Source organism: Cervus canadensis, chromosome 1 (assembly GCF_019320065.1).
Source record: "Cervus canadensis isolate Bull #8, Minnesota chromosome 1, ASM1932006v1, whole genome shotgun sequence".
NCBI lineage: Eukaryota > Metazoa > Chordata > Mammalia > Artiodactyla > Cervidae > Cervus > Cervus canadensis.
Window position 1 is genome coordinate 31,171,693 of NC_057386.1, and position 15,761 is coordinate 31,187,453.

Here is a 15,761-nt window from a genome sequence, read left to right on the forward strand (position 1 = left end):
ATGAGCACTGACTTAATGGTAGGGACTCAGTATAGAATCTTCTCTTACCTTGGCCTTGCTATCCAAGCCCAGACTCCAAGGGTGAGCCTTGGCAGTGACCCAAGGTAGTGAAGGAGGTGGGGGTTCCTATGGTAACAAAGAAGGAAAACGTGGTTAGGGCCCTGAAAGCAATGCTCACTGATGCTGTGATCATTGGGTTACCACAGGCATGTGTGAGAGTTTGCCAAATCAAATATAGCTCCTAGGAACTTACTTTGAGGCCCCACCAGGCACTGTCAAAGATTACCTTCCCAGCACACTAGAAAGCATTCTCTGCCGGCAGATTGGTCCCTGTCACATTATTTATAGGAGATTGGTTCACATACTCAAAATGATATGAATACTTCTAATTATATCCAAACATGACAAATGTCAGAACAAATTATTCTGAGGGTTCACGCTGCCAAATGTCTTGCCCTAACAAAGAGGAGCAAGCTGCGGGATCAGCACACCAGCTCCTATATAAGCACGATGAGCCCTCCTGCTACATCTCCACCAAGGACCCAGAGGTAAGCGAGTGGGGGCCTTGGGGCCTGCAGGGCTCCAGGGGACAGAAACATCTCTGAGCATGAAATTTTTCCTCCCAGCTCTGACTTCTATTTTCATAAAGCCATGCTTTAGACCAGACAAGTTTTAATTCTGTAACTATCTTACTGGAATTTCAGAGCTTCACTAAAAAGAAACTTGTTGCTTTACAGTTTTAGATGCTCCTGAACCTGCATCTTCATCTGGAATCCAGAGGTAAGACTCCGCTTTATTCATTTATTGATGACAGAAGGGACGTAGCCTAACTAAACTGGGGACAGCTCTTCATTGTACACCATTTCCTTATATTTTGCAGTTATGCAAATATGTTGTGCTTCCAAATGTCTGCTTATAAATGTTGGGAAATCACTTCTTCCAAATGTCTTATTCTCAGAGACCACCCTCATCTGAGTTCCAGGATTAAAGGACCATTTGGGAAAGAATATGAATTTTGACAGTGAGTTCTCAGCCGCACTTAACAACTGTCAGGGGCAATGGACTACTCCATGCCAACCTCCTTCTACTGACAAGCGCTGAATACTTGGGTGTTTTACTAGTATTTTTTTAAATATCTGCAAAAATTCTTAATCTAAAACATGTAAACAGAAATGAACATCTTCTTAAAACCATAGTATTTTAGCTACTTTTTCATGATTCACTGTAGTTTTTAGAAAGATTTGTTACTGTTGGTTTAAAAAAAATCACAAGAATTACACCCACAGAGTGCTATCTATCACACTCTAAATTAGAAGGAGAGATTCTGGCCCTTCCCCCAAGTAATTCACTGTCTGGGAGTAAAGACAAGACCCAAAGTAATGAGCCAATGCTGAGACACTTATCTATCAACAGAGGACAATGGCTTATATGCATGTGATAAACTCTTACATTTTTACATTTTTGTCTTTTCTTTTTCTGGATGAAGAGAAAAGAAGCCTGTGGAATTTATGCAGGATGAAACACCTTCTTCATGCTGAAGCTCTCATTCATTCCCCTGAGCTTAGATCTGTTAACTGACAGTTCAAATCCTTCATGCCAAAAGGAGAATGTTAAAAGAGATTTTGAAATTAAGGCAATGCTAAGTCTCTTGGTAACAAGCCAAATGATATATTAAAAAAAAAAAAAACCCCTAGAGTGATAACGATTTCTTATGAGGTTAATGACCCACCAAGAGATGTTTAACATAAAGTGGATGTTAAAAAGAATTATTTGGCTTACAAGAGGAAAAAAAAAAAAAGGCCATCTAAAAGGCAAAAATGTTTTGGGTAGCTTGGAAGATATCAACTTTCATTTGCACAAGACAAACTTTCCCTCTTAACTCTGTAATCGTCCCAGCAAGTGGCAGATGCAAACATTATGCATCTGAGGACTAAAGAATGACAGTTGCTATAAAACAATCCATCAACAACTGTCTTAGCTATAGATATTATTAGAGTTTAGAGATTAAAACAGGCAAGGATTCCATTCTCACTCAGCTGTAGGTGCCCTAGCCCTGAGGATCAAGACATGCCATCTGGAAAGGAAATTTTCAAAGCCCTAAAAACGAAGCTTCAAATTGCAGTCTCATTCCAAACCAGCCCTGTGCTAGTGTTATTAATACTTAATAGAACGCTGGTCAACACAGGTCGGAAGAACAATTACAGCCCAGACTGGGGATGGAACCTCAATATTTCTCTCATTTCAAATGTTTTTCTCACATGTATGTAACTTCTGGTTTCTCTTTTTCCTCTCTCCCATTCTTTCCCCAAGGCAGAATTCTCTCTAAATAAATTGCAACCATGAGTGCGAGCTCAGACGCTGAGATGGCTGTTTTTGGCGAAGCCGCTCCCTACCTTCGAAAATCAGAAAAGGAGCGGATTGAAGCCCAAAACAAGCCCTTTGATGCTAAAACATCAGTCTTTGTGGCAGAGCCCAAGGAATCCTATGTGAAGAGCATCATACAAAGCAAGGAAGGGGGGAAAGTAACTGTAAAGACAGAACGTGGAGCAGTAAGTAGAAACATAAGGAGAAAATCCTTCCATTTTATTTCTCCATCTTCTCACTTAAAGTTGAAGGCTTCCTTGCTCACAATTTCCAAGTCTATTGCCAATCCAGACACCCTTCCAGTCCATTAACAGACATCAGATTTGGAAGGTAAAAGAAATTCTCACTTCTCCCTTTCCCAACCACCAAAAGAACTTTAAGCCACTAGTCAGCCTCCAGCATTTCCCTTCAATTACTCACTTCCCAGTCTAAATCTCCAAACCTGGGAGAAATAAAAACTAGTTTCTATCAAAAGAATTATTATCTACTTAGGTAAATAATGTATTCATCTTCCCATTACTTCCTCCCAAATTGAAGTTTCTTATAATAAATGTCAAGGAGAAATAAAAAATTAAACCCATTGAAGTAAAATGATACAAACTGATAAATAAACCTGGGACATGAAAATGTGGGAGGAAAGAAGTATATTTTAAAGAGTAGGATGTATTCTAGCTCATCACAGGAAACAGATTTTTTTTTACCATCAAACTCTAAGATGAATACAGTTTTGTGCTTTTATTTAAAAGACACTGAATAATATAATGGAAAGTGCCAACAATCATAGTCTTATAACCAAAGCAGATACACATAAATCCTACCTCCAACCCTTAATGCAAACTTGACTCTCACTTTACTTGCCAGACTCTCACTGTCAGAGAAGACCAAGTCTACCCCATGAACCCTCCCAAATATGACAAGATCGAGGACATGGCCATGATGACCCACCTGCATGAGCCTGGAGTGCTGTACAACCTCAAAGAGCGTTATGCAGCCTGGATGATCTACGTGAGCACCCTTCAACCTCTCTTTTTTTCATCTATCTCTCCAAGTAGAATCAAATCCCACATGTTGAGTGTTCTGATTTTCTCAGACCTACTCGGGCCTCTTCTGTGTCACCGTCAACCCCTACAAGTGGCTGCCGGTGTACAACCCCGAGGTGGTGGCAGCCTACAGGGGCAAAAAGCGCCAGGAGGCCCCGCCCCACATCTTCTCCATCTCTGACAACGCCTATCAGTTCATGCTGACTGGTGAGTGAGTGATACATCTATTTACAGAAATGTGGAAACAGAATCTTGAATGAACAAGTAGACTTTGGGCTTTGATTACAAATTGCAGCCACACAGGGCTTCACTGTTTTCAAGAAACTTTCAGTGCTGTAACGCCACATAATCTTCCCCACAGCCACTCTACAGATGAGCAAAATGAAGCTAGTCACTGAGTTCACTGACCTGCCCAAGCTAACCCAGCTAGTAGCTGGAAGCCTAGTTGAAACAATTAGCAGACCTCTATAAACATATATGTTGCTTTTCTATATTTTTTACTTTCTGATTTGGAGAGGAAAAAAGTTCAGATATATTTTTTAGAATATTCACATCCACAACAATCAAGGAAAATACTTACCAGCCATAGCTAGAAAGCGTTGTGAATTCCTTTATCTTTAATAGATACAGCTAACACTGCCAGCATTTGAGATAGAACATGAGTAAAGAAAGAACTGTGATTTCCCTCCCAAAGATTTTGAAGCATTTTCCTACTAGAATGGGAGAAAATAGAAATCCATCTTTCTTTGAAAACATTTTTTAAAAATTTATATCAAAGTCTGTTGCTCCTGTCTTATCAAAACATAAACAAACAGCTTTGATACAAATTGCAGGCCCAAATATAGCATTAAAACCTTTTATCGGCGTACACCAAATGTATTGCCTTTGGAAATATTCTAAATTCCTGAGTTTCCTGTTGTTCCATGAGATATTAGAAACTGGAGAAGATTTTGTTCCATTTTGGTTTCTTTTATGTTTGTTTTGTTGCACTGTTTTTAAACTGTCTTTTAAAAGAGAAGAGAAAGGGATAAAATATGAATCTTGCATTACAAACTGGCCAGCAATTCTACAAGGATTTCATGCTAGTAAACTGTTCTTTGGTTGTCAACAGAACCTAGCTACCTTCCAGAAATTATCTAAATTCAGATTCATTCCAGAGGTTTTAACACACAGCAGTTGCATTTACACTGGTATGTATACCACCACCTCTACCAAGGTCCCCACTCCCCCAGGTTTGGGGGCTGCTCCAAATTCAAGATTACTTATCTCCAAACAGGATTTTGATATAAAACCATGCAAAACTGTAGCATCTGACCAGGTCAGAGACTAAAACATTGTTTTCTTGGCTATGTTCCCACTAGCTGTGACATGATCGTTCATGATTTTTCTTCTATTGGAAAAAGAAATCAATCTGAATATGTTTCAAAAATCTGTCTCTACTTCCCTAAACAGAGTTTTAAAGTTCTCTGAAGTCTATATGCACATCTAAATAGCATCCATTTTGTATCTATTTCTCTGAATCGGATTTTTTAGATTTGAGAATGCTCTATAATCTATCCGTACAGAATTAAAAATTTAACAAATCAGAAAATTGGTATAAATCCAACATATCAGTCATATAGAGTGACAGCTTTTGCATTACTTAGAAATGTGTATAAAAGAGAGAAATAAAATGAAATGAACACCAACAGTTATTAATACAATTCCAGATCTCTTCCCTTTTTAGTATTACCAGCAGTCAAGTTAATATCAAGAACTGGGAGGAGGCCAGACAGCAGAAAAATATGTAAACCAGAAGTCAAGAAGACCAAAATATCTTAACAAGCAATGTAACTATCAGAAAAATCACTTATTCCTCCCTGGGTTCCTTTCTTTATCTGTTAAATGAAACTTCAGAATTCTCATTTTTACTGAAATAGCTACAGATGAAAATATGTGATGCCTGGAATTTTCTTTAAAATAACCAAGCTTGGGATGGGAATATAGATTATATAAAATTGGCCATATAGTAACTATTGAAACACTGTATACATAGGTACATAGGAGCTTTTAACAGTATTGTCTCTACCTTTGTATAGGTTTGAAATTTCCCATGAGTTTTTAAATTAATAAAATACCAGAAGAAACAGATGATTCTTTGCCTCTCATTTTCACAAATTTTACTCCAAGAGGCAAGTACTGTCTGGGAGCTACACACAAAGCCAAAATCACAGGCAATATCTTCAAAATGTTAAAAAGAATAAACTGTATTTAATCTGAACAGAGTCAATAATCTTCATAGTGAATGTGCACTATTTTTAAAAACAATGGTCTTGATTTCTCTTTCACAGATCGTGAGAACCAGTCCATCCTGATCACGTATGTGATTTTTCCTTCTTCTCTGATTGGTGGTGATTGTCTTAGACACTGACAATGTGAGCTGTAGTTCTGATCTCTTCTCTGGTTTTTATTTGACAGCGGAGAATCTGGGGCAGGAAAGACTGTGAACACGAAGCGTGTCATCCAGTACTTTGCAACAATTGCAGTCACTGGGGAGAAGAAGAAGGAGGAACCTGGCAAAATGCAGGTGGGTCTGATGGGCATGTTGAGAATCATGATGGGCAGGGCGCTCAGGAAGCTCTGGACTTCCTTGTGTTTCTGCTCTTGTGTTTCTCTGCAGGGGACTCTGGAGGATCAGATCATCAGTGCCAATCCCCTGCTGGAGGCCTTTGGCAACGCCAAGACCGTGAGGAATGACAATTCCTCTCGCTTTGTGAGTCTCTGGGTCACAGAAGGGTTTCCTCAGGCTTTAAATGCCCACAAAGGCATGTCTCAGTCATTATTTCAGTCTCTTCTTACTCATGTGCTATTTTGTATGTAACATGGTCTTTTTCACTTGCAAGGGTAAATTCATCAGGATCCACTTCGGGACCACAGGGAAACTGGCTTCTGCTGATATTGAAACATGTGAGTAACACAAGCATTGAAACTCAAACAGATAAACCAGGGATGTCATTTGCAGGGATATTTTCAACACGTGGTGAGCACTGAGCCTGCCGCCAGTGCTGCTCGTGAGCTAATGCCATAATTCTCCACAATCTCTGTGTGCTCTGCTTACCTCAGTTTCAGACTGATGGCTCTGCAGCACATTCTGGAATTACAGTCTCAGAAGCAACTATGGCATTTTTTCCAGGACAGACAATAGGACTATTCATGGGTTCCTATATGTTATCTACAGGTTTACAATACATTTCTGTGATTTGCTCTTTTTTTTTTTGCAGAAGGATTCACATTTATTGGTTCAAATCAAGTATCTAACATTTGCTAAACATGTATTTCACACTAACTGGTCACATTTCCACTGGTAGTCAAATTCTCAGAAAAGGGCCCATCCCTTGGCAGATGGAGGGTGAGAGGTAGCAGAGAGCCAGGGTAGCAGTCTGTCAACTATCACTTGATCATGCAGGACTGATGGAGCCAGCTTGACAGGCATTCTGTGATTTGCTCTTGATCTGAGCTTTGGCAGATGTTTCCAAGGTAATCCCTCACCAAAGAATCTAAGGTGAACTGAGGAAGGAGGGGATATTAAAGATCAATTATAAGACAAAGGTCACAAGTCATCCATATGAAAAGTTGATTTGTTACTCGAGCATGCATACTTCACTCTTTGCTTTTAAATGGTGAGAACCTTGAGTAATTGCCATATGTATTTGGAATTCTTACATACAGTACCAACAGGATCAGTCATTAAGCTGAACTCTAAATGAAGCCTATTGTAATACCCCCAATTTTAGCCAAAGACATTGTAGTTCATTTACTATCTCAGGAGCATTGATTTTTTTTTTCTAATTTGACGTCTATTTCCCCCTCTTTCCAGATCTTCTAGAAAAGTCTAGAGTTACTTTCCAGTTGAAGGCAGAAAGAAGCTACCATATTTTTTATCAGATCACTTCCAATAAGAAGCCAGATCTGATTGGTAAGAATGAACCTAAATTCACAGACAAAAGTTAATATTTTTGTTAACAACTTTCAATGTGAAACATACACCCTGAACTCTATGTACCTAGAAATGCTCCTGATCACCACCAACCCATATGATTACGCCTTTGTCAGTCAAGGGGAGATCACAGTCCCTAGCATTGATGACCAAGAAGAGCTGATGGCCACTGATGTAAGACATACACTCACTTTTAAAAAATCTATTATGCATGGGAATGATAATAGCAACCATGCTGTAAGTGTGGTTACCTTAGAATATAGTGTAAATTCACCAAAATATGTTAATAACTTCTGCCCTGACCTCTGTCTTGTCATTTCTTCTTGACAGAGCGCCATAGACATCCTGGGCTTTACTTCTGAGGAGAAAGTGTCCATCTACAAGCTCACAGGGGCAGTAATGCATTATGGGAACATGAAATTCAAGCAAAAGCAGCGTGAGGAGCAAGCAGAGCCAGATGGCACTGAAGGTACCAAATGACCCCCAACTGGGTTTAAGACAGAAAATACGACAAGAAAAAATAAAAAGCTCTTCTAAACTCACATCTCCTTTGCAACTGAATTTCTGAAGGGCATACACACCTTACACATAGTGCACTCTGTCCTCACCCCCTTTCCTCTTAGCATCTCCATGTCTCCATCATTTCTACACACATCAAAAAGTTAAAATGAACCCTAACAGCCACTTATAAGTATGTGTTTAAAAAGCACAACCTGGGGCCAGATCAGAGAGAGAATAAGACAGAACCATATGTTTACTTTGCCTTAGAAATGACAAGAAGGTATACAAGATAACTTGCATATCACTGTGTTTCAACACCAACTAGGTAAACCGAGCAAGGGGATCCAATGTCTGCCCAAACACAGAACTGGGTGTGGAGGATATCCCTAGACATCTGTGCACGTGTGTGTGTGTATGTATGTTGTCTACATGTAAACCCGCAGACAATCTAGGCATCAAGTAAGATAAAAAGAAACTGAGAAAGAAAAGTCATATACTCTACGGAAGGAATACAGAAATTACAGAAACCACCATGGAAGCTACAGTTATTTGCTCCTTTGAACCCTTTCCTGACCATCCCAGTTTGACATTCTCTCTCCCTCATTTACATCATAGTCACTGGCAACATTTCAGAAGGGGACGAGGTAGGAATCATGCACTGAAATTTAGTTCCCACATTTTCAGATAAAGAAACTGGTCAATGATGGTAAGTTGGGAAGAGCAAAATTGAGATAAGGTGTATTCATGTCACCTTTCAATCATACCTAAGAGCAGGGACTCTGACTTTTGTCTTACGTAAAGTATTTCCATAAACATTGGACTTATGTTTGATGTTGCTAAATGACTCAAAAGCTGCTTGCAACAAATCACCAAAGGTCAGTGTAACTGATTGATCATTTATTAGCCAATGCATGCTCTAATGTACAGAAAGCCTTGCCTGACCTTCTATAGAATTATTTAAAATTTTTTATTGAAATCATAATGAAAATGGATTGGAGGAAAATGGAAAGACTATCTTAAAGAAACATCTGCCATTAAACAACATTTTTTGAATTGTGTCTCTGCAGTGGCTGACAAGGCTGCCTACCTCCAGAGTCTGAACTCTGCTGACCTGCTCAAAGCTCTCTGCTACCCCAGGGTCAAGGTCGGCAATGAGTATGTCACCAAAGGCCAGACTGTGCAGCAGGTAAGGGCACAACCTGAATGAGTCACACACTTCCCAGGCCTTTAATAGTGCCAACAAACATTACTTTGTCCATGAAGGTGTACAATGCAGTGGGTGCTCTGGCCAAAGCCGTCTATGAGAAGATGTTCCTGTGGATGGTCACCCGCATCAACCAGCAGCTGGACACCAAGCAGCCCAGGCAGTACTTCATCGGGGTCTTGGACATCGCTGGCTTTGAGATCTTTGATGTGAGTTATCTTCAGATTAATAAAAAGTGGGAGAAAGACAATCTGGGTTTTGATATATTGGGTATTCCCCAGTGGCTCAGCGATAAAGAATTCACCTGAAATGCAGGAGATGTGGGTTTAATCCATGGGTCAGGAAGATCCCCTGGAGGAGGGCATGGCAACCCACTACAGTATTCTTGATTGGAAAATCCCATGCACAGAGGAGCCTGGTGGGTTATGGTCCATGAGGTCACAAAGAGCTGGACATGAGTGAAGTGACTGAGCAGCAGCAGCATGCTGGGTATTCATTTACATTTTTAATGTCTTACATTGCTTTCTCCAACATGGTACCTAGGACAAAATATCTAGGAGGTAACAGGATAACAGTAGTAGTAATAATGGCCAAACTTTATTGAGAAGTCTGTATTTCTGGCACTCTACTAAGTACTTCAAATTGCTACCTCATTTAATCTTCACAATAACCCAAGAAGGAGTAACTAACATACTTCTAATTAAATGTGGAGGAACAGATGCAAAAAAAATCAGCACACTTGCTAAAGATCCTCCAGTCACGTAAGGCAAAGCCAGGATAGGAACCTGGATCTGCAGTGTTTGGTCCATATACAAGGCTCCTTCCTTCCCATGGAGGAAAAAGGAGCTCAAAGGAGAAGCACAGTGACAGTCTTTCCTCTTCCAGGTTCATCTGACACCCACCATTTCCCCTCTGGGTCATTAGCTTCATAATCTATAAAAATGAATGTGTCTATAAAGTAATGAAGATTACTATAAAGACTTAATCAGATCTTCAATGCTAGACCACACGAGGTCCCTACTTTCACAGATCTGACAATGAGAATTTACCAGATGTTTGATATGAAGAGAAATTAACCTATTAATTTCACTTTGTACATCAACTAAAGGTCTTAAGAAAAGCTTTCCTTAATAAAGTGACAGCCAAAGTGAAAATGTGAACTTCATCTTGAATTAGAGAGTGGGGGTGGTAAAAAGGTGAGGCTTCGCAATAAATTACTTTCACCCTTAAATTGAACCATTACTCACTGGATTGTACTTTTGTTGTACTTTCAATGCACATTATTGCCCAGGCAATCTTAGAAGGGGAAGGAGGTTGATTCTACCAGAACTCTTGCTGTGTGGCTGACAGATTTAAACAATGCCCAGAAATCACAAAAAGTGTTCATGTCAAAAATGATCCTTTCTTTCCTGGGATTTCTGAATAAACAATAATTAGTTCAAATTTTATTTCATTACTGTATTCCACGTATTTTCAATAAAAGATTTTTCAGTAATGAATTCTACCACTTTAAAAACCCATTTAATGTTGGAAATTTGCTTTTGTGCAGTTCAACAGCCTGGAGCAGCTGTGCATCAACTTCACCAATGAGAAACTGCAACAGTTTTTCAACCACCACATGTTCGTGCTGGAGCAGGAGGAGTACAAGAAGGAGGGCATCGAGTGGGAGTTCATCGACTTCGGGATGGACCTGGCCGCCTGCATAGAGCTCATAGAGAAGGTCTGTTTGATTTCTGAAGGAAATCTGAACTGTAAGGATAACTTTCCCAAGTGTCATAAGCCACTTCAGAAAGTATTACAGTAATCTTAAATAGACTGATATCAGAACAAGTTAGAGAATTACTTTAGAAATTACTTCCTCTTTTCAGCTTTTACATAAGGACCAGAGAGTTTAGTTTCATTCTGTCCTGAGCAGTTTTGTTCTAACACTGACTCACATCCAATTTGAAAGCAGCATCTCTACTGAGATGGTCTACTTCACCAGAGAAACTGCCTCATTTGTTTTAAATCTCCATTATGATCCAAGACGTCAGCAATAGAAATAACTATTTTCTAAGTCAAAATTAATGCAGAGGTAACATAGCTAGAGCTTATATGAAAGATAATCTGTTTGGAAGTCAAGAAGTCAAATTGCTTATGCTCGTTCATAATCTATCTTTAAGGAGATTAAGTACACAAACTGTCCTATATAAAGTTTGGGTTATTTATACTATTGCATATAAAGTAAACATCATTCTAAGTCACTAAGTCCTTTTCATAGGAAAATAAAACTTTGACAATACATTAATTCACCAAATAGGTGAGTTAATGTGATAAATGTGATAAATACATATATTTTAATGTCACTCCACATGCTGTGCTGACATCTGGAGTTTGTAGCTAGCTATTCTTTTACTTGAAAATAATACTATGTCTCATGCATCCCACAAATGAAAAAAAAAAATACGTAAGAGCCAAAAAAATAAGTAAATAAATAAATAAATAAAAAGAAAAGAATGCTATGGATCGAATGTGAGAAGGAATGGTGGAAAGTCATTCTAGTGATAACAAAAGGACTGTGAGCTTGATCCTGGTTTACTTTATAAGTATATTTAATTAAGAGTGCTCATAATTTCAATCAAATGACAGCCACTATACTTTTTGAGACAAGATAGACTGACACCAACATCTGCTTTTCTGAATTCAGCCACTGGGCATCTTCTCCATCCTGGAAGAGGAGTGCATGTTCCCCAAGGCCACAGACACCTCCTTCAAGAACAAGCTGTATGACCAGCACCTGGGCAAGTCTGCCAACTTCCAGAAGCCCAAGGTGGTCAAGGGCAGAGCCGAGGCCCACTTCTCCCTGATCCACTATGCAGGCACCGTGGACTACAACATTGCCGGCTGGCTGGACAAGAACAAGGACCCCCTGAACGATACAGTGGTTGGGCTGTACCAGAAGTCCTCAATGAAGACTCTGGCCAGTCTCTTTTCCACATATGCTAGTGCTGAAGCTGGTACTTTCTGTGCCCCTAATTTAACCTATCCCCACAGAAAGTTCACATACCATTCCAGCCTCTGGGATACGTTCATTAATGGGTTTTCTTTTTATCTTAGACAGCGGTGCAAAGAAAGGTGCTAAGAAGAAGGGCTCTTCTTTCCAGACTGTGTCAGCCCTTTTCAGGGTAAAGTACAAATTTAATTCAAAAAAATCTATTCAGGCTCTATGGCTTATCATAATTATAGGATTTAGAATAAATTAGGAGGGAATGGAATGTTAATAGGAATTACTTCAAATATTTCCTCTTGTTCAGGGTACAGCAAAAGCAATACTTCTGTAGGGCCAAATGTTTTACCCACTACTCCTTATTATGCTCATCTCATGTATTCAGGAATTCCACAAATGCCTTTAGAAGTTTCCCGGTTCTATAATAAGGCTGATTTTTGAGGAAGCACAGCTGAACTTCAAAGGTCTCCCTGCGGAAAGCTGTATCTTTATTCCACTAATATTGCCCTTTGAGAATGTTCCTGAGTTCCTCTTTGAGAATAAGCCTGAGACACATCCTTTAGGACATCCTTCCACCAAAATGCATCTTTGTCTTTTGAGGTGGATTTAATTTTTTGTGATAGCTGAAAATTACCTAAAGCCAAACCTAGTGATTTAGATGGATGATTAAGATAGAAAAATACCTGTTAAGAATTAAATAACAGTAATAACAACATTACCTCAAATAATGTGATTCTCTTGGATGGCTTAAAAACTGGCTCTTCTAAAACAGGACATATGGAGCATCTGATCTAATGGCTGCTTTGTCAGGATTTCTATAAATTTCTATAGCTAAGTCTTATTCCTTTTAAAACTAAAATGCAAATACAACATATAACCTAAACAAGAAAATGGCCGTGTTCTTTTCTCACTACCAATTTGCACTATCTCACCAAGTACACTCTTACACATATTTTCAGAATTAGAAACTCACATTACTTATTTTATATTCTAATAGTTAACTGAGATATAAAAAATAAAGCAACTCTGCCTTCTCAAAGAATATACCTAAGAAATACTGAAAAATATCTACATGCTGGTTTTCTACAGTTGAATAAATCACCACTGTCTATCATAATCAGTTATTCTGTTTCTGGAATAACTGCCCCATATACTTCAGACTGTGGATCATCCTCAGGTATCCTAGATCCACCTACAGAAGGTCATATAGTCTCATGGTTTTAGACTCTTCAAAAAACCCAAAAGGTTACAGGTCCCAGGGAATAATAAACTCAAGAAAGGAATGTCAAGCATTGGGACAGTGACTGACATAGGTTACCACTGTAAACTAGTACTGTGAAAATTATTAGCACTGAGAGAGGCAAAAGAGACCTTAGAGGTAATCTCAACCACTTTCAGATGAGACCCAGAGAGACAAAAGGGATTTTAAGCAGCTCGTTAGTGACAAGGCAAGACGGTAGTCTTTTATTTTCTGATTCTCGCTCAAGAACACTTCATGTGCCTCAATGCTACTTGAATTGGCAATTTGTTTACAGGAAAGATCCTAGGTGTTATAAATGAATACCACAGAGAACTATATTTCTCCATAGCACTCTGGCCTTTCAGTTATTTGGCAGGCTACAACTCTTGAGACCCTTAAAACACAGAGCAACTGAAGCCCCATAGACTTAATAGTTAAGAGAGTGCCTAGGTTCATTTAATTGCCAAAAAAAGCAACCTGAAATAGAACTTTCTCATCAAGTCCCTTCTCCCTGGTTTTCTAGGAAAATTTAAATAAACTGATGACCAATCTGAGGAGCACACACCCCCACTTCGTACGGTGTATCATTCCCAATGAAACCAAAACTCCTGGTAAGATCTAAGAGCACGAAATAATCAAACAGACGCAAGTGTGACAGTTGAACTGCCCAGCAGTATGCACTCTGATCTCTTTCTAGGGGCCATGGAGCATGAGCTGGTCCTGCACCAGCTGAGGTGTAATGGGGTGCTGGAGGGCATTCGCATCTGCAGGAAGGGCTTCCCCAGCAGAATCCTCTATGGGGACTTTAAACAAAGGCCAGTCACTCTTTGTTGTATTTCACTAAATGCTGTGCTTGTCGAATCATTTTTACTGTTGTCGTCTGTTCATTGCGTTCTATGTACACTGTTTAGTGGATATTATGAAGTAAGTCAAATAATACAGTCTTGTGGTGGTAGAACAGAATACAGTTTAGAGGAGGTGGCATTTCTTACAAATAGGAAGGAAGCACGCATTAGCTTGTGGAAAAATCATATTGGATTCACCAATATGGACAATTGGATTTTCTGTTTTGCTTTCTCTCTTTTTACTGATGTTTCTTTTTGGTGTCATTTGATTTTCATATATGTTCACACCTTCCTAATCATTCATTCTTTCTTCAATGGAACAGATACAAAGTTTTAAATGCAAGTGCTATTCCAGATGGACAGTTCATTGACAGCAAGAAGGCTTCTGAGAAACTTCTTGCCTCCATTGATATTGATCACACCCAGTACAAGTTTGGACACACAAAGGTACAGCCACTATTTACTTACAGCTGATCCAAGCACCATCTGCCGTGTCTGTCTCTCCTGTAGTCTGGGGATGATTTGTGACTTTCCCTCTCTCCAGGTTTTCTTCAAAGCTGGCCTGCTGGGTCTTCTGGAAGAAATGAGAGATGAGAAGTTGGCCCAGATTATAACAAGAACTCAAGCTGTCTGTAGGGGATTCCTAATGAGGGTAGAATATCAGAAAATGCTGCAAAGGAGGTAACAACTATACAGAGTATCCGGACTGTAAGGTCCCCCAGGGACTTTATTACATCAATCTTGCTCATTCATTAACTCTTCCATTTTTCAGTTCACATGCACTTCTCACCCAGTTCAGAACCTACTCCTACAACACATCAGACTTTGCCCAAGCCCTCACGTTTGGACTCCCATCAAAACTCTCTCCTCCCTCATTTTCTCCCTTCTATTCCTCTCACACACAACTGCAGGAATCATGTGCAGTAAGCACTGTTCTCATCAAGCCATATCTCAGTTGTAGTTCCCCATGGTCTCCCCTGTCAAATCCAAGTTGCCTCTTTGTCTGTCAAGGCCCTTTCTATTCCCCACCTCATCTATCTCTCCAACTGCATTGTCTTTTCCAGCAAGCCGAAACAGTTTGCTTGTCGCTTATATTCTCATGTTTGCACAAGCCTTCTCTTCTTGCCTAATTTATTCATTCACTAGCTCACAACTTCCATTTCGTCTTCCCCTAATTAACCTCATCCAACTCCACTGACCTAGCACTACTGTGTTCCTTGTCCTTACACACACGTTTTGCATTCAGTCTGCTCATGCACACTTATTTATTTCTGTATTATAAGTTTTTCCAAGTCTTTCCATGTGTCAACATTATGGTTTATGCCTTCTTGGTTATGGTTCTTATAAGTTGGACCTGTAGAAATAGAATTTCCATTTTAACAAGCTCGAAGAGGCAAACACACTGTTCAAAGACAATCAAATTTTGCCAGTCTACTGCTACAGTATGCAGAAGGGATATCCTTTTATTACTATTTTTAAAATGTTATTTAAATAAAACAAATTTTGGAGCTCAATACAAGCTAAATGCCCTGTAGACATTAACAATCCAATTGAGCAGGTAAGGATGAGGCATTTGAAAGGATTTGAGAAAAGCCAGTATATCAA

At 39.3% G+C, this 15,761-nt stretch overlaps 1 protein-coding gene across 2 annotated transcripts in view; it reads left to right on the top strand.

The window, feature by feature from the left end:
- Positions 1–286: 286 nt before the first annotated feature.
- MYH8 (myosin heavy chain 8) overlaps positions 287–15,761 on the top strand; it is a 28,420-nt gene continuing 12,945 nt past the window's right edge. Inside the window, exons 1-21 of one of the 2 annotated variants that reach the window (XM_043474071.1) lie at positions 287–548; positions 738–780; positions 2,315–2,549; positions 3,226–3,369; positions 3,455–3,611; positions 5,735–5,762; positions 5,862–5,970; positions 6,064–6,156; positions 6,287–6,350; positions 7,261–7,359; positions 7,451–7,554; positions 7,711–7,849; positions 8,949–9,067; positions 9,145–9,294; positions 10,635–10,805; positions 11,772–12,081; positions 12,182–12,249; positions 13,835–13,922; positions 14,009–14,126; positions 14,480–14,603; positions 14,701–14,837. In XM_043474071.1, coding sequence (XP_043330006.1) covers positions 2,340–2,549; positions 3,226–3,369; positions 3,455–3,611; positions 5,735–5,762; positions 5,862–5,970; positions 6,064–6,156; positions 6,287–6,350; positions 7,261–7,359; positions 7,451–7,554; positions 7,711–7,849; positions 8,949–9,067; positions 9,145–9,294; positions 10,635–10,805; positions 11,772–12,081; positions 12,182–12,249; positions 13,835–13,922; positions 14,009–14,126; positions 14,480–14,603; positions 14,701–14,837 — 2,432 coding nt within the window. In that variant the 5' untranslated portion in view covers positions 287–548; positions 738–780; positions 2,315–2,339. Of the gene's footprint in view, positions 549–737; positions 781–2,310; positions 2,550–3,225; positions 3,370–3,454; positions 3,612–5,734; positions 5,763–5,861; positions 5,971–6,063; positions 6,157–6,286; positions 6,351–7,260; positions 7,360–7,450; positions 7,555–7,710; positions 7,850–8,948; positions 9,068–9,144; positions 9,295–10,634; positions 10,806–11,771; positions 12,082–12,181; positions 12,250–13,834; positions 13,923–14,008; positions 14,127–14,479; positions 14,604–14,700; positions 14,838–15,761 lie in introns of both variants that reach the window. The other variant, XM_043474063.1, reaches the window with a different exon arrangement.